This window comes from Lingula anatina, chromosome 10 (assembly GCF_051362555.1).
Source record: "Lingula anatina isolate TDL-2025a chromosome 10, LinAna3.0, whole genome shotgun sequence".
NCBI classification, from domain to species: Eukaryota; Metazoa; Brachiopoda; class Lingulata; order Lingulida; family Lingulidae; genus Lingula; species Lingula anatina.
Window position 1 is genome coordinate 17,570,371 of NC_141776.1, and position 18,880 is coordinate 17,589,250.

The window sequence follows — 18,880 nt, forward strand, 5'->3', positions numbered from 1 at the left end:
AGTCTACCGTCTACCGGAACACTGGAGCAAGACAGAGAGGTTGATGGAATCGGTATGCTATAAAAGTGTACATTTGGTCAAATAGTCTTTTCCCGTTTCTAATATATGAAATACTTAACTTAATATTAGTAAAATAAAAATAAACACTTTAAAAGCACTAAACTTCTTTCTGTTGCTTCATTCACAATATCACTGGATTTTTCAGATGGGCTGGCCAAGCATTAATCGTCAATTTCGCTACGGTTCCCGACGTACATGTAACTATGTACAGGTAAGTAAGTAAGATATCATCATGCTTATTTGTAGTTGACTCTAATACGTTCCCAGCGTTCATGTAATATGGTTCGTGTTTTTTTGCGTGGTAGATATAAGCCCCTAATTACGATGGCCTTTAAACAAAGGTATCATTTCACCTCTTTACTGAGCAAGTCAAAAGTAAGCATTTCAAGAAAATCTCTTTGCACCGATTTGTATACTTACTTTTGTGAAAAAATAGGCGTTAAAATGGTATTGATAGCTGTTAAGATGAAGGAGACCTATTTGAAATACTATATTCTCACCACCCCCCCTAAAGGCTGCTAATACGTCATCAGCTCGAATGTTCAGATTCATCGCAATGAATACTTGATGCGACGGCATTACTGGTACCTCAAAGCACAATATCTTATTCCGCATTATGTATCGAAAAATGAGGAGGGAAAATCAATACGTGTCGAGTCTTCCGTTAGTGGGTAGAACGTAGCCCAAAAGGTAATACATATAAATAAATAAGATAAACTTGATTACTGACGTGTAGACATTGAATGTCCCCGCACTTCCTAGTATTGCAAAGAGCACCTTGATCGTCCTCAGTGAACCCCTTCTCATGATACGTATGGGAATTATGGATCCAATGTGTAAAGTCATTGCAAATAGTATTCATAATAACAGCATAAAAATCGATCAAATGTTACACTACCTGTAAAATCCCCAAATCCCGAAAGGTGTTGATATTTAAAAACAGCTCTCACACCTAGCACAATTTATTCAGTCTTTAAAACAACTGTCACACCTAGCACAATTCAGAATACAAATTAAATGCTACACTTTGAACAACCCTTCCTTTAGCAACTGTCATGAAGTGGGGTGTCACCCCGTTGACCCAGATATCAACCAGTTGGCCAATGAGTTCTGGTCGATCTACAGTGACAGTGAAATGAAAGAGCTGGTATTTTGAGAATCATTCTGTGTCGCCACAGTTTCGGTGACAAGTAATGGGCTTAAAATACATTGGATAGAATATATCCTTGGCCATACAGTAGTTAATGAGGTCTCTCTAAATGTAAAATCGCCAATAGACCAAGCCTGATTGAACAAGTACATCATCAACAGAACCGTAAATAATGATAATTATTACAATGAACCACCAAATAAAAACGATGTAAAATATAATTATATAAACGTCCACTAACATATCCACACAATGTCACGCGCCATGTGACCTGTCTCAATTTTTAAAACAAGCACTGTTTGTACTGACGGTAATGTCTAGTCTAAACTGAATGCACATTTGTGTAGATGTGTTTGATCTTAACAGGTGCTGTGACAAAGGCGCCATTTACACAAACTCCTTAACCGCGTGTGTGTTGAATGACAAGACCGAAACTTAGGATATTGTTAAACCGAACACGTGATAGGTTTTAAATACTGACTTGTTCAACAGCGCCACCGCTAATTCCAACAGGAGCTTTACAGTTTTGATTCCGCCGGTAGTCTACATTTACAGTCATCTCTTTTGTTCTGCAGACATTCATGATTAAGTCATTGGCTGCACTTTGACGTTGATGAAGTACATGTTTCTGTATACATACGTTCAGGTATTTTTATCTACCCGCTGATTACAGGGACCTATAAAATGATATACAAAATTTAAGTTTAGGTGCTACAATAAAATGTGTAAGAGACTATATCTACTAGAGCACCCTGTGTCCAGAATGTACATTGTATCCATGGCTCCACTACACATTCACAACGCGTGGCTGTTGTATTTTGGTTATGCTCTGATGTCAGTCCGAGTAATGGTGGATTCAGTTTCATTCAGGAGGGGAGATTTTTATTATTCAGTTATACAATGTAACGCTTCTGAAGTCTTTTATTTCCAACGATTTTAATACTAGGTGGGAACCTTTTTTCAAGCGACCAATGTATTTAATAGGCATGTGCACATACAATTTGTATAGACGGGGGGGGGGGGGGGGGGGGGGGGGGGGGGGGGGGGGAGGGGGAGGCGCAGAGATTACCCAGACAGAAACCTTCTTATAGGTAAAAATAAAAGTGTGTTGATAAACTTTCAGCCATAAAAAGATTCAATTGGGTAATTCATAATGAGGTCTTCACAGCGCGAGTTAGAATTAGGAAGAAGGCTTAACGCTTTAAGACATTTATAAACAGCCTGGGTTACATTCAAATACATGTAAGATTAGATGTTGATATAAAGATTTATTGGTTTGCACACTTGTACACCCTTGGGCCAGATACTTTAGTAGCATCATTAAATAATGTCCTTGATTTAATTGTTGCGCCATAAAAAAACATTGAGCATGCAATCACAACACAAACATTACGTGCTGTATGTGAAACATCCATTGCCAAGGGATATAGACTATGCTCTTTCTTTCAAGTTGATAGTGTTCCAGGTTTTATTTTTCTCTTTCGGAAAATGTGAGATCTGTTTCAATGTTGTTTCTGTGAATCATTGCTACTTCTTAAATTTCAATATCTGAACCTGGCCCAATACAGACTACACTGTAAAAAACTCATGTAAATACGGGTACATGTACTTACTGAAACAATAAAACCCTTGTATTGATAATTAAAAATAAAATTTCAAATCAGTTTTCATTACCTTGTTGCTTTTGAGATAAGTAAAGAACAAAATCCAAAGTTATCAATATTTGAAGAAGAAAGGAAGAACTAGTGGCCAATCCCAAGTTTACGTTTATCTTCATATATGAGGTACCTGTACTGTATATCGATTCCTCGATTTTAAAGTAATTTTCATTACTTTGTTTTTTAAAGTTTGGTTAAACATTGGTTAAATAAGAAATAATTGAAATTCTGTCAAAGGCATTTACTAAAATACTGTAGCGCTGTCTCCCTTTAATACGAATCTGGCTTCCTGCACTTATGGGAAGCAACGGGCACGGTGTCTTAACTCGGCCCTCAAGAAAAGCTGGATCACCACGGTCTAGGCTCGGCTGTCTCGGCTGCATCGATTGGACACCCGGCTGGTCGGCTGTCTCCTTTGTCTCGGCTGTCTCGGCTGTCTCCCAGACTGGGCGGTCGTCTCGGCTGGAGACCCGCCTGGAAAGCAAAATCCCTCTATTGCAGTGACCGCATATACCTCGGTTAAAAGCCTCATTGGCGTGTTACCATGTACACCATGCAGAGAATCCTCCAGTAACTACAATGCTTCGCTGCTAAGAGGCTTAGTAAGGGTGACGCTGGTAGCATTTGAGTGCTGCATTCTGCTTTTGCACCCCCTTTTATACGGGTGTGTGCCATGTTCGATTTTGAGTAAAATTAAGGCATTCTTCAGTTCGCAAGTTACTAAAATTCAGCCGGCCAGCAAATGGTGTTCTTATCAGCACTATTGTCAGCACGATATAACTGAAAGATTATTTAAATCAATTAAAATAACTGTTAATTGTCCTCCAAGTAAAGTTAATTACTCATTTTAGTTACATTACGTAACTTCATGTAATCGAGTGGTATAGGCGGCCAATTTTTTCCATTTTAACAAATCTCAGCAGGCACTGGGTCTAAAAGTACGTCAATCGTTACAAAACCATCCATATTTACTTTACTTATTGAAATGCATCATACTACAGTATATTGAAGGATAGGTTATAAAACTCGTAAAATCTTAGAAACCTCAGAGATATATGTCTATAAACTAATATCTTCCCATTGATTTTCCGTAAAATGTATAATGAGCCTTGATCCCATGTAATAGGCGTCTTCACAGATAAGAGGTCAAAATGTTGTAAGAACAGACAACATTCACCAACAGATAAGAGGTCAAAATGTTGTAAGAATAAACAGCATCCACCAGACAAAGTACAAATCCTGATCTGGCCCACATTGAACTTGGCGGACAGTTAAGACGTGGTCAGATTTATGAACAGTCTGTAAGAATATATATAAACCTTCCGTCAGTTTAACGCGTTAACACTCACGTAAGAAACAGCAATAATGATGTTACGTGTGTTTCTGTATTTGAGTTCTGTTGGACTTGTCTTTTCGTCTACATCTTTCAGTCCACTCCACTGTTATGACTGCAACTTTAAAACTTTCACAGACGGTAAGTGATAGTTTACTTCTTTTATATTTTTAAAGAAGAAGCATGTGTCATCTCGTTAATGAGCAAAAATGTGCACTGGCTTGGTAGTTGGATCATAAACGACAATTATCAAACACAAGCTGAAAGACTCATAACGTTTGCTTACGGCCAACCTGGGCGCCGCATTTCGAAAGCATCGAGAATAGCGACCGAACGCAAGCGTCTGTATTCCATAACTCGGGATTTACTCGCCCCATTTAATAGCCTCGAAATAAAAGGTGACATTGCTATTCGCAATTCGTGATGCTTTCGAGTTACGGAGCCCTGGACGTAGTCCTTCTTCAGACTGATGTCCAGATTGACCGCAAGGTAATTGTATGGATTTTTTCGGCTTGTGTTAGATAATTTTTATCATTGAAATAACATCTCATTTTATCCATTTGTTCATTTTTCATTCCTTTGACTTTTCGCATTAATTCCAATATATTACTGCAAAATATACCTTGTATTTGGTTTCCGCCTATAGGCGATGTGTATTTATTCATTAATAATCATTTGATATTGGGAAATTTATATCGGCAAATGATATATATACACTCGCGCACACAAGTCGCCTTGTGGTATTAGTTTATTACTCAAACGCTATAAATATATATATATATTCTCTTTGTTTTGTTGAAAGGTTATGGACTCAAGGCCACTCACCAAGCCTGCGTTGAACCAGAAAAAGATGGCCACCTCCTGGCAAAAGTAAAGTGTGACACTGCTTGTTTTAACAGACTTGACGAGAACGGCTGTAAGTATAAGGATCTCTGCATCAATCATTAAGAAATAACGAAACCTTAACGGGTTGTCTAAATCAATATTATGAAAAGGTGACAGCAAGCCCAATCGTATATGTTTCGTCTTCGTGCATGTGTAAAAGAGAGAGATGCCTATCATATGAAGCTTTGATCATATCCTCAAATATTTCAGTCGTCTATAGAGGATGTTACGCCGGGAATTTCGGCGTGGACTCCAGCCAAGACGGTTGCAGTTTTCAAGTTGGGGCCACTTGGTGTTTTTGCCGTATGTATCTCTGCAACACTGGACTGAATTTCACACTGTTGCCGTGACTGTACCGTAACCCTGGATTTAAACAGATGGAACTTTTTTTTGGAATTTTCAGGATTGCATATTTGAATGAATTCCGCAATCTTGTAAACTTATACACTTGAAAACTGCTGAAAACTGCTCGAAATTTATGAAGACGTAAAACAATGTTGTCCGGGAGACCGTGACGCATGCAGAAAAGTTGTCTAATACTAACACGGATATGTATATGTGAGACAAAATATCAAGATGCATATCAACTGACTATTTTTCTCAATTCAAAATTTACACTTCTGCTTGCATATGTTTGATTTCCAAAAGTTAATAAAATAAATGACAGATAATTAAATAACAAGTTTTGTTTTGTTTAAATATTTCCCCTTTTTTTCGAATTGTATAAGGACTGTGCTTAGACGACGACTGGTACTTCAGTTAAACGATATAGCTGAGAACAAAAATTTACACATAGTCAATGAACCTCATGTACACAAAACCCCTCAACTGAAATTATAATACTGTGGCAATGAATAACCCAAATTTTTCTTTCGGTGTATTAAACTCTCCTATGAAATAAGCCCTTTTGTAAAAGGAAAAAAGAGGTTTTTGACTTAGGTGAAATTAAAATCGACTTCTCTCATGTCTGGATGTGAATATCGAGAGTGAATTAATAATAATAATAATAATAATAATAATAATAATAATGGTCATGATGGTGATGATAATATTGTAACGCGACGCGGCCGTCCGCCTCGAGTCGGCGACGACACCCCGACGCGGTGTGGGATTGATGTTGCCTGTACCTTGGGGAAAGTCTATCCCCAACCTTCGGAAATAAAAAAACATGTATTACATTTCCAATATGATTATTAAATCTCCAAACATTGAATACAAAAATTCATGCAATATAAACGTGACTTATGGCCACAATAGTTCATGCATTTTCAAGTATCCTTTGACGTGACTTATGGTCATTAAAGTTCATAAATTTCAAATGTTGCGCGCGACGACAGCATCTGGGTAGTAAAACGAAGACAACGAAGACATTTCTGGTAGCGTCGTGGCTTGCGTAGTCTTCTTATGGGTAGCGCAGCGGTTCCCGTAGATCGCGTATCTTCTCATATGGATTATCGTACGTGGTCAATCTTATGGTAGCGTCGTGGCTCGCGTACTCTTCTTATGGGTAGCTCAGCGGTTCCCGTAGATCGCGTATCTTCTCATATGAATTACCGTACGTAGTCTTCTTATGGTAGCGTCGTGACTCGCGTAGTGTCACTCATCTCCGTGGTGCTGTCCGTTCTGTAATTCTCTTTTCAAGATGATGTCCTCATGGTAGGGAGTTCATACCGCATCGCACGGCCGCAGTCGCTAGGGGAATCCAAGTCAGCTCTCGGTGTGCACCCTCTCCCGACAGCCCGATTCCAGCTTCACCAGCTCTGATGTGGATGCGGCGATACTCTCTACCAGAAATGCGCAAGGGTGCGGGTCAAGTGATACCAACTCAATACTGACAATCTTTCCGGTCACCAGTGACGAGGGCGCGGGGGATCGCCGCGGCCTTCAAACCAATCAGTGGAGATCTTGGCGGCGCTGAAACCCTTTGACTCGGGACCAGTGATCGTTGGCACCGAAAGAGCAAGGTTAATCTTCGCATATCACAAGCCCACATTTTCCACTCCCTGAGCACCGTCTGTTCCGTGTGAAATCTCCGAACTCGCATGGGCGGGGACGGGGGTTCGCAGGGAAGCACCGTAAGGGATCGGCCCGCTACGGCCTTACGTCCCGTGGCAGGGGTTGGACAATCTTCACCACGTCTCCGTTTCTAAGGTCACAGTCGGCTGGCATCCACTCGACTCCTCCGGATGGACACACTGAACTAAAGAAACAAAAGCAAAATCTGCCCCTTCACACGGGGTAACTCGACTCCCTTCACACGGGAGGAACACTCTTGGGCTGGAACTCGGCATCAGACCCAAGTGGACGTCCGCTCTACTATGGCGCCCCGGACCCGGCCGGCTTTTCACCCGGGGTCGTCATACACAATAATTGCAACATCCTTGGCACAGCTCTACCAAGGGGTCCCAGACCGTTATGCTGCATAAGCCCATGGCCCGGAAGACACTGAAGAGGTTCCGCCCAGCCAACTGTTAACTCAAAGAAACTCAAATCACGTTGATTAGTAACCTTAACCGGAGAGTAACTCTCCCACTATGCACTGTGCTAAACACTGATTATTCAACTATGAAATTTACTTCTTACAATGGTTTTATATCTTAGCATTGCCTACACTAGCTAGAGAAATTTAAAGAGGTCCCTAACTCCCTCTGAAAGACTCACTATGCCGACCTTGTCTATCCATAGCCGACATAGCTCGCCGGCGTGCATAACATTATTTCCTTAAAAACCGCCCTCCCGTACACAGTCTTTAAACTTTAGATAAATTCGGTTAAATCTCTTCCCCCATATACTATCGTAACAACTTATCTTTCGTACACTGAAATCCTACCCCCATATACCAGTGTAACACTGAACACTGATTCCATTAGCAGATAACTCGCTGTAGTTAAACTAAGCTTAATTATAAGTGAGAAATATGACCCTACGACGTTATCCCTAAAACAACCAACATGCCTTAACTATGACTGAAATGACGTGGTCACTAGATGACAACATGGAATGACTGACGTTGTCTCTGACAACGACATGACGTTGTCCCTAAAAGACAACCTAACTTAACTATGACTGGAATGACGTGGTCACTAGATGACAACATGGAATGACTGACGTTGTCTCTGACGACAACATGACGTTGTCCCTAAAAGACAACCTAACTTAACTATGACTGGAATGACGTGGTCATTAGATGACAACATGGAGTGACGGACGTTGTCTCTGACGACAACATAACGTTGTCCCTAAAAGATAACTTAACTTAACTATGACCGAAATGACGTGGCCATTAGATGACAACATGGAGTGACAGACGTTGTCTCTGACGACAACATGACGTTGTCCCTAAAAGACATGTACAACCAAACTTAACTATGACTGGAATGACGTGGTCACTAGATGACAACCTAGTATAATTGACGTTGTCTCCGAGGACAACATGACTTAACTATGACTGGAATGACGTGGTCATTTTATGACAACATGGAATGGTTAGAAAGGAAAATAAGCGAAAATGAAATGATAAATAAAAACTGTCCTACGCTTAGCCTTAACTACTCACTGCTGTCAAGGAATGGACGGCTGTGAAAATAACGAACTTAAATAGTTACTGCTGTCAATAAAACAACTGCAGTAGCAATAACAAACTTAACTAGTCTGTGTCCATAATCGGACTCAGTATAAACTGTTCTAGTTAGTAATGAAAACTGGGGCTACATGGGAATAAAGTTTCCGTAAAACTTCTACGTCAATCTAGCAACGGTTATAATCTACCGTTCAATCTACCAAACATTTAAATCTCTAAAATAAGACCCCCCCTAAAATATATGAGAAGAAAATGGAGCGGGCTAGCCCCTAGGGGCTGCCCTGACGCTTACTGATAACTCTCTTCTTAGTCCGGTCTCAGTCTGTACTTGAATCTGTAAAAACGCTCTCACTTTACTCGAATCTGTAAAACGCCCCCTTTCACACAGCGCGCCACTCTATTTATACTCTGACGCGGCGACGTCATCAGTCGCGCGAAGCACGAGCTTCGCGTACGGCGTAGGTCAGCATGAAGTGGCATCATATATGGCGGCTTCCATGCATCGTCGATGCACTGTATCGGTCGTTTTGTCATCTTTAGATTAAAGTTTCTTGCAATTAACGGAAATAACTGTAGTAGGGGGAATCAAATAAAGGTGGAGGGCAGGTACGTAACCGCTAACCCTTCCCAAGTGAATTTCTGAAAAGATTAGGTGAAAATGTTGTATTGGAATGCAAAACGGAGGGGGGGGGGAACGTTACACTGCCCCCAACCTTTTAAATTTGATTCTCCTGAATCAAAGTAAGGCTTAGTTGCGGACGATTTAACGCCTCCCATCTGGATACCATCTTTAATCCCTTTCCAACAGTAGGGGCTCGTTGGTACGTCTGGGGCACCGGTCGCTGGGCTCTCAGGAAAACGAAGTTTCTAGTGGCCTGGCTGCCCTGACCTTTGGATAGCTCGCCTCGCCCTCCACCCTCAGGGGAGCTGAGAGCTTTGGGCAACTTGAGCAAGACAGAGTGACACCAAGAGAGGAATGGGGAAACTCCCGCCTCACACTTCATTTCATGCCATCTTCATCTATGGTTTCGAATCGTCATTCTAGACCGCACGTGCGCCTTCCCGTTGGGTGGGTTTTCCCAGGTCTTCTCCACAGCCTCGATCTGCAGTATGGCTTCTGCTATTCATTTCCATTGTTTGAAATTCTGAGATTAAAGAAATTGATTCAGTAATTTTGTAATCGCAAGCTTACATGCTTTAATTCCGAAGGTAATTGGTACATCCCACCGCTGCCACCAATGTAACGCGACGCGGCCGTCCGCCTCGAGTCGGCGACGACACCCCGACGCGGTGTGGGATTGATGTTGCCTGTACCTTGGGGAAAGTCTATCCCCAACCTTCGGAAATAAAAAAACATGTATTACATTTCCAATATGATTATTAAATCTCCAAACATTGAATACAAAAATTCATGCAATATAAACGTGACTTATGGCCACAATAGTTCATGCATTTTCAAGTATCCTTTGACGTGACTTATGGTCATTAAAGTTCATAAATTTCAAATGTTGCGCGCGACGACAGCATCTGGGTAGTAAAACGAAGACAACGAAGACATTTCTGGTAGCGTCGTGGCTTGCGTAGTCTTCTTATGGGTAGCGCAGCGGTTCCCGTAGATCGCGTATCTTCTCATATGGATTATCGTACGTGGTCAATCTTATGGTAGCGTCGTGGCTCGCGTACTCTTCTTATGGGTAGCTCAGCGGTTCCCGTAGATCGCGTATCTTCTCATATGAATTACCGTACGTAGTCTTCTTATGGTAGCGTCGTGACTCGCGTAGTGTCACTCATCTCCGTGGTGCTGTCCGTTCTGTAATTCTCTTTTCAAGATGATGTCCTCATGGTAGGGAGTTCATACCGCATCGCACGGCCGCAGTCGCTAGGGGAATCCAAGTCAGCTCTCGGTGTGCACCCTCTCCCGACAGCCCGATTCCAGCTTCACCAGCTCTGATGTGGATGCGGCGATACTCTCTACCAGAAATGCGCAAGGGTGCGGGTCAAGTGATACCAACTCAATACTGACAATCTTTCCGGTCACCAGTGACGAGGGCGCGGGGGATCGCCGCGGCCTTCAAACCAATCAGTGGAGATCTTGGCGGCGCTGAAACCCTTTGACTCGGGACCAGTGATCGTTGGCACCGAAAGAGCAAGGTTAATCTTCGCATATCACAAGCCCACATTTTCCACTCCCTGAGCACCGTCTGTTCCGTGTGAAATCTCCGAACTCGCATGGGCGGGGACGGGGGTTCGCAGGGAAGCACCGTAAGGGATCGGCCCGCTACGGCCTTACGTCCCGTGGCAGGGGTTGGACAATCTTCACCACGTCTCCGTTTCTAAGGTCACAGTCGGCTGGCATCCACTCGACTCCTCTGGATGGACACACTGAACTAAAGAAACAAAAGCAAAATCTGCCCCTTCACACGGGGTAACTCGACTCCCTTCACACGGGAGGAACACTCTTGGGCTGGAACTCGGCATCAGACCCAAGTGGACGTCCGCTCTACTATGGCGCCCCGGACCCGGCCGGCTTTTCACCCGGGGTCGTCATACACAATAATTGCAACATCCTTGGCACAGCTCTACCAAGGGGTCCCAGACCGTTATGCTGCATAAGCCCATGGCCCGGAAGACACTGAAGAGGTTCCGCCCAGCCAACTGTTAACTCAAAGAAACTCAAATCACGTTGATTAGTAACCTTAACCGGAGAGTAACTCTCCCACTATGCACTGTGCTAAACACTGATTATTCAACTATGAAATTTACTTCTTACAATGGTTTTATATCTTAGCATTGCCTACACTAGCTAGAGAAATTTAAAGAGGTCCCTAACTCCCTCTGAAAGACTCACTATGCCGACCTTGTCTATCCATAGCCGACATAGCTCGCCGGCGTGCATAACATTATTTCCTTAAAAACCGCCCTCCCGTACACAGTCTTTAAACTTTAGATAAATTCGGTTAAATCTCTCCCCCCATATACTATCGTAACAACTTATCTTTCGTACACTGAAATCCTACCCCCATATACCAGTGTAACACTGAACACTGATTCCATTAGCAGATAACTCGCTGTAGTTAAACTAAGCTTAATTATAAGTGAGAAATATGACCCTACGACGTTATCCCTAAAACAACCAACATGCCTTAACTATGACTGAAATGACGTGGTCACTAGATGACAACATGGAATGACTGACGTTGTCTCTGACAACGACATGACGTTGTCCCTAAAAGACAACCTAACTTAACTATGACTGGAATGACGTGGTCACTAGATGACAACATGGAATGACTGACGTTGTCTCTGACGACAACATGACGTTGTCCCTAAAAGACAACCTAACTTAACTATGACTGGAATGACGTGGTCATTAGATGACAACATGGAGTGACGGACGTTGTCTCTGACGACAACATAACGTTGTCCCTAAAAGATAACTTAACTTAACTATGACCGAAATGACGTGGCCATTAGATGACAACATGGAGTGACAGACGTTGTCTCTGACGACAACATGACGTTGTCCCTAAAAGACATGTACAACCAAACTTAACTATGACTGGAATGACGTGGTCACTAGATGACAACCTAGTATAATTGACGTTGTCTCCGAGGACAACATGACTTAACTATGACTGGAATGACGTGGTCATTTTATGACAACATGGAATGGTTAGAAAGGAAAATAAGCGAAAATGAAATGATAAATAAAAACTGTCCTACGCTTAGCCTTAACTACTCACTGCTGTCAAGGAATGGACGGCTGTGAAAATAACGAACTTAAATAGTTACTGCTGTCAATAAAACAACTGCAGTAGCAATAACAAACTTAACTAGTCTGTGTCCATAATCGGACTCAGTATAAACTGTTCTAGTTAGTAATGAAAACTGGGGCTACATGGGAATAAAGTTTCCGTAAAACTTCTACGTCAATCTAGCAACGGTTATAATCTACCGTTCAATCTACCAAACATTTAAATCTCTAAAATAAGACCCCCCCTAAAATATATGAGAAGAAAATGGAGCGGGCTAGCCCCTAGGGGCTGCCCTGACGCTTACTGATAACTCTCTTCTTAGTCCGGTCTCAGTCTGTACTTGAATCTGTAAAAACGCTCTCACTTTACTCGAATCTGTAAAACGCCCCCTTTCACACAGCGCGCCACTCTATTTATACTCTGACGCGGCGACGTCATCAGTCGCGCGAAGCACGAGCTTCGCGTACGGCGTAGGGGCCGGTTTCACAAAGCAGTAGTTAGTTAGCGATCGGTAGTTAGCCTCTCGCTAGTTAAAGTGCCGTTTCACGAAGCAGTCGCTAGTTCTCTCGCTCGTTATTTTCTCGTTGTTACCATGGATATTTAACGACTGGTCAGACCAGTCGCTAACTCTAGAGTTTCATCGTACGCATGCGTATTGAGTGAAATAAAAAGGTTGCTTAGTTACCGTTGTCTGTCGTTTGTCTTTGTATCCAATATGGCGGCTACTTTTCTTGCTATCCGTACCGCCAGACGGCAACGTAGACTACGACGTTTTCATGAAAGGCAGAATCTATTAGAATATACACACGATGATGCAATTTACGAGAGGTTGTGCCTAGCTGTGACAAAAAGAGCGGCAAAAAGGTGGTGGAGATCCTTCTTTACGACGTCCTCAAAGCAGACGTTCTTATGCATTTTCAGCCACCAAAAATTGGAGAGTTAGTGCTTTCGTGACACTTTTACGCAAGAGTTCCACTTCCGGCAGACGGTTTCGAGACTACGGTGAGTAACGAGAAAACTAACGACCGAACTTTACGACTGAACTTAGCGATGAGTTAACGACTGCTTCGTGAAACACCCCTCGAAAATCGCTAAGTTTGCTCGTTAGCGAGGTAGTTCAGTAGTTAGTTGTTCTAACTAACTACTGCTTTGTGAAACCGGCCCCAGGTCAGCATGAAGTGGCATCATATATGGCGGCTTCCATGCATCGTCGATGCACTGTATCGGTCGTTTTGTCATCTTTAGATTAAAGTTTCTTGCAATTAACGGAAATAACTGTAGTAGGGGGAATCAAATAAAGGTGGAGGGCAGGTACGTAACCGCTAACCCTTCCCAAGTGAATTTCTGAAAAGATTAGGTGAAAATGTTGTATTGGAATGCAAAACGGAGGGGGGGGGGGGGGGAACGTTACACTATCCTTTCTTTAGACGCAATTCCCAGATATATTTATTAGATTGGTATTTGTAAAGTAAAATCCAAGTTAAAGAAAGAGAGAATTTTCATTAACATTTTGTTTCTTTACACAAAGGTCCGTTTCGTCAATTACATAAAAGGATCGAAATCTCAGTTGTGAAATTCCCGTAACCTTTTTATATGATTACAAAACCTATGAATGTGCGCTGTAAGCAAAGACCTTTAATAAGAACTCGAAATATCGAAAGGAGAAAAGAGGAGCAGAATCACGTGTTGAACATTTGTGCCAAGTTAGACATTAGTACTACAAAATGCAGCGTTTGGCCAATTTTTGGTCCTTAACAAGCCTACCAGCAATTCATTTAATGGGCATGTGCACATACGATTTATGCAGACAGGAAAACACACACACACACACACACACACACAAAAAAAAAAAAAAAAAAACGTCACAGATCGCCTAGACCGACCCCTCCTAATAGGTAAAAGTAACAATGTTATGAATAAACTTAAGGCCATGATACGAATTCGCTGAATAATTCATAATGAACTATTTAAGGCATTTATAAACAGCCCGCGTTGCATTCACGTAAGATTAGATGTTGATATGAAGATTTATTGGTTTGCACACTTGTACACCCTTGGGCCAGATATTTCAGTAGCATCATTAAATAATGTCGTTGATTTAATTGTTGTGCCATAAAAAACATTGAGCGTGCAATCACAACACAAACATACCGTGCTTTATGTGACACAGCCATTGCCAAGGGATATAGACTATGCTCTCTCTTTCAAGTTGATAATGTTCCAGGTTTTGTTTTTCTCTTTCTGAAAATGTGAGATCTGTTTCAATTTTGTTTCTGTGAATCATTGCTACTTCTTAAATTTCAATATCTGAACCTGGCTCAGTACAGAGTACACTGTAAAAATAGAAAAATCCATGTTAATACATATAGTTACCGAAACAATTAAACCCTTGTATTGATAATTTAAAATAAAATTTCAAATCAGTTTTCATTACTTTGTTGCTTTTGAGATAAGTGAAGAACAAAAACCAAAGTAATCACTATTTGAACAAGAAAGGAAGAAATAGCGCCCATTTCCAAGTTTACGTTTATCTTCATGTATAAGGTATATAGACTCCTCACTTTAAAAGTAATTATGACGTTGGTTAAATAAGAAATAATTGAAATTCTGTCAAAGGCATTTACTAAAATATTGTAGCGTTCTCTCCCTTTCATACGAATCCGACTCTCTGCACTTATGGGAAGCAACGGGCACGGTGTCTTAACTCGGCCCTCAAGAAAAGCTGGATCACCACGGTCTAGGCTCGGCTGTCTCGGCTGCATCGATTGGACACCCGGCTGGTCGGCTGTCTCCTTTGTCTCGGCTGTCTCGGCTGTCTCCCAGGCTGGGCGGTCGTCTCGGCTGGAGACCCGCCTGGAAAGCAAAATCCCTCTATTGCAGTGACCGCATATACCTCGGTTAAAAGCCTCATTGGCGTGTTACCATGTACACCATGCAGAGAATCCTCCAGTAACTACAATGCTTCGCTGCTAAGAGGCTTAGTAAGGGTGACGCTGGTAGCATCTGAGTGCTGCATTCTGCTTTTGCACCCCCTTTTATACGGGTGTGTGCCATGTTCGATTTTGAGTAAAATTAAGGCATTCTTCAGTTCGCAAGTTACTAAAATTCAGCCGGCCAGCAAATGGTGTTCTTATCAGCACGATTGTCAGCACGATATAACTGAAAGATTATTTAAATCAATTAAAATAACTGTTAATTGTCCTCCAAGTAAAGTTAATTACTCATTTTAGTTACATTACGTAACTTCATGTAATCGAGTGGTATAGGCGGCCAATTTTTTTCCATTTTAACAAATCTCAGCAGGCACTGGGTCTAAAAGTACGTCAATCGTTACAATACCATCCATATTTACTTTACTCATTGAAATGCATCATACTACAGTATATTGAAGGATAGGTTATAAAACTCATAAAATCTTAGAAACCTCAGGGATATATGTCTATCAACTAATATCCTCCCATTGATTTTCCATAAAATGTATAATGAGCCTTGATCCCATGTAATAGGCGTCTTCACAGATGAGAGGTCAAAATGTTGTAAGAATAGACAACATTCAGCAGACAAAGTACAAATCCTAATCTGGCCAACAATGAACCTGGCGGACAGTTAAGACGTGGCCAGATTTCTGAACAGTCTGTAAGAATATATATAAACCTTCCGTCAGTTTAACGCGTTTACAGTCACGTAAGAGACAGCTACAATGATGTTACGTGTGTTTCTGTATTTGAGTTCTGTTGGACTTGTCTTTTCGTCTCCATCTTTAGGTTCACTCCACTGTTATGACTGCAACTTTAAAACTTTCACAGACGGTAAGTGATCGTTTACTTCTTTTATATTTTTAATGAAGAAGCACGTGTCATCTCGTAAATGAGCAAACATGTGCACTGGCTTGGTAGTTGGATAATAAATGACAATTATCAAACACAAGCTGAAAGACTCATAACGTTTGCTTACGGCCAACCCGGGCGCCGCATTTCGAAAGCATCGCGAATAGTGACCGAACGCAAGCGTCTGTATTCCATAACTCGGGATTTACTCGCCCCATTTAATAGCCTCGAAATAAAAGGTGACATCGCCATTCGCAATTCGTGATGCTTTCGAGTTACGGAGCCCTGGACGTAGTCCTTCTTCAGACTGATGTCCAGATTGACCGCAAGGTAATTGTATGGAATTTTTCGGCTTGTGTTAGATAATTTTTATTATTGAAATAACATCTCATTTTATCCATTTGTTCATTTTTCATTCCTTTGACTTTTCGCATTAATTCCAATGTATTACTACAAAATATACCTTATATTTGGTTTCCGCCTATAGGCGATGTGTATTTATTCATTAATAATCATTTGATATTGGGAAATTTATATCGGCAAATGATATATATAAACTCGCACACACAAGTCGCTTTGTGGTATTACATTATTACTCAAACGCTATAAATATATATATATATATATATTCTCTTTGTTTTGTTGAAAGGTTATGGACTCAAGGCCACTCACCAAGCCTGCGTTGAACCAGAAAAAGGTGGCCACCTCCTGGCAAAAGTAAAGTGTGACACTGCTTGTTTTAACAGACTTGACGAGAACGGCTGTAAGTATAGGGATCTTTGCATCAATCATTTAGATAAAATAACGAAACTTTAACAGTTTGACTAAACCAAGGTTATGAAAAGGTAAAAGCAAGCCCTACCCGTATATGTTTCGTCTTTATGCATGTGTAAAAGAGAGAGATGCCTATCATATGAAGATTTGACCACATCCTCCAATATTTCAGTCGTCTACAGAGGCTGTTACGCCGGGAACTTTGGCGTGGACTCCAGCCAAGACGGTTGCAGTTTTCAAGCTGGGGCCACGTGGTGTTTTTGCCGTGTGTATCTCTGCAACACAGGACTGAATTTCACACTGCTACCGTGACTGTACCGTTACCCTGGATTTAAACAGATGAAACGTTTTGGAAATTTTCTGGATTGCATATTTGAATAACATCCGCAATCCTGTGAACTTATAAACTTGAAAACTGCTGAAAACTGTTCGAAATTTATGAAAACGTAAAACAATATGGTCCGTGAGACCGTGACGCATGCAGATAAGCTGTTTAATACTACATGTAACACGGACATGTATATGTGAGACAAAATCTCAAGATGTATATCAACTGACTACTTTTCTCAATTCAAAATTTACGCTTCTGCTTGCATATGTTTGATTTCCAAAAGTAAAGAAAATAAATGACTGATAAAATGACACGTTTTGCTTTGTTTAAATATTTTCCCCTTTTTTTCGAATAGTATAGGGACTGTGCTTAGACGACGACTGGTACTTCAGTTAAACGATATAGCTGAGAACAAAAATATACATAACGTCAATGAACCTCATGTACACAAAACCCCTCACGACTGAAATTATAATATTGTGGCAAAGAATAACCCAAATTTTTCTTTCGGTGCATTAAACTCTCCTATGAAATAAGCTTTTGCATAAAAGGAAAAACGAGTACATGACTTAGGTGAAATTAAAATCGACATGTCTCATGTCTGGATGTGAATATCGAGAGTGAATTAATAATAATAATAATAATAATAATAATAATAATAATAATGGTCATGATGATGATGATAAACTTATACCCTTTCTTTAGACGCAATTCCCAGATATATTTAATAGATTAGTCTTTGTTAAGTAAAATCCAAGTTTAAGAAAGAGAGAATTTTCATTAACATTTTGTTTCTTTACATAAAGGTTCATTTTGTCATTTACATATAAAAGGGTCGAAATTTCAGTTGTAAAATTTCCGTATCCTTTTTATATGATTACTAAACCTATGTATGTGCGCTGTAAACAAAGACCTTTAATAAGAACTCGAAATATCGAAAGGAGAAAAGAGGGGCAATATCACGTGTTGAACATTTGTGCCAAGTTAGACATTAGTACTACAAAATGCAGCGTTTGGCCAATTTTTGGTCCTTAACAAGCCTACCAGCAATTCATTTCATAGGCATGTGCAGACAGGAAAAAGAAAACCACACACACAAAAACGTCACAGATCGCCTAGACCGACCCCTCCTAATAAGTAAAAGTACCTGTAAGAATGTTATGAATAAACGTAAGGCCATGATACGAATTCGCTGGATAATTCATAATGAACTCTTTCAGGCATTTATAAACAGTCCGCGTTGCTTTCACGTGAGATTAGATGTTGGTATGAAGAATTATTGGTTTGCACAGTTGTACACCCTTGGGCCAGACACTTCAGTAGCATCATTAAATAATGTCCTTGATGTAATTGTTGCGCCATAAAAAACATTGTGCATGCAATCACAACACAAACATACCGTGCTTGATGTGACAAATTGCCATATTGACTATGGTCTCCCTCCCCAATGTTCAAGTTTTTATTTTTATTTTTTCGGGAAAATTGAGCTTTTTTCAATTTTGATTCTGTGAATTTTGCTACTTCTTA

The 18,880-nt window shown here is 40.9% G+C and overlaps 2 protein-coding genes and 1 long non-coding RNA gene across 4 annotated transcripts; 2 read left to right on the forward strand and 1 right to left on the reverse strand.

The window, feature by feature from the left end:
- LOC106171207 (uncharacterized) lies at positions 1 to 5,778 on the forward strand. Of its 2 annotated transcripts, XM_086997770.1 has the most exons (5): positions 1 to 52; positions 206 to 271; positions 4,299 to 4,342; positions 5,004 to 5,117; positions 5,297 to 5,778. In XM_086997770.1, exons 2-5 carry the CDS (start codon positions 264 to 266, stop codon positions 5,434 to 5,436), a joined length of 306 nt encoding a protein of 101 aa, XP_086853896.1. In that variant the 5' UTR covers positions 1 to 52; positions 206 to 263; the 3' UTR covers positions 5,437 to 5,778. The 2 variants fall into 2 exon arrangements, with proteins under 2 accessions (XP_086853896.1, XP_013406879.1); XM_013551425.2 differs by lacking the exons at positions 1 to 52; positions 206 to 271 and having other exon boundaries at positions 4,161 to 4,342; positions 5,297 to 5,777.
- Positions 5,779 to 6,259: 481 nt separating this feature from the next.
- LOC147759704 (uncharacterized) lies at positions 6,260 to 9,763 on the reverse strand. The gene is made up of 2 exons (XR_015331477.1): positions 8,444 to 9,763; positions 6,260 to 8,237 (listed from the first exon to the last, which is right to left on the reverse strand). It is a non-coding gene; the product is annotated as an uncharacterized LOC147759704 (long non-coding RNA).
- A 6,292-nt stretch (positions 9,764 to 16,055) lies between these two features.
- Positions 16,056 to 17,664, forward strand: LOC106160178 (uncharacterized). The gene is made up of 3 exons (XM_013536707.2): positions 16,056 to 16,230; positions 16,898 to 17,011; positions 17,195 to 17,664. The coding sequence occupies exons 1-3, from the start codon at positions 16,122 to 16,124 to the stop codon at positions 17,332 to 17,334; spliced, it is 363 nt and encodes a 120-aa protein (XP_013392161.2). The 5' UTR covers positions 16,056 to 16,121; the 3' UTR covers positions 17,335 to 17,664.
- The last annotated feature ends 1,216 nt before the right edge of the window (positions 17,665 to 18,880 follow it).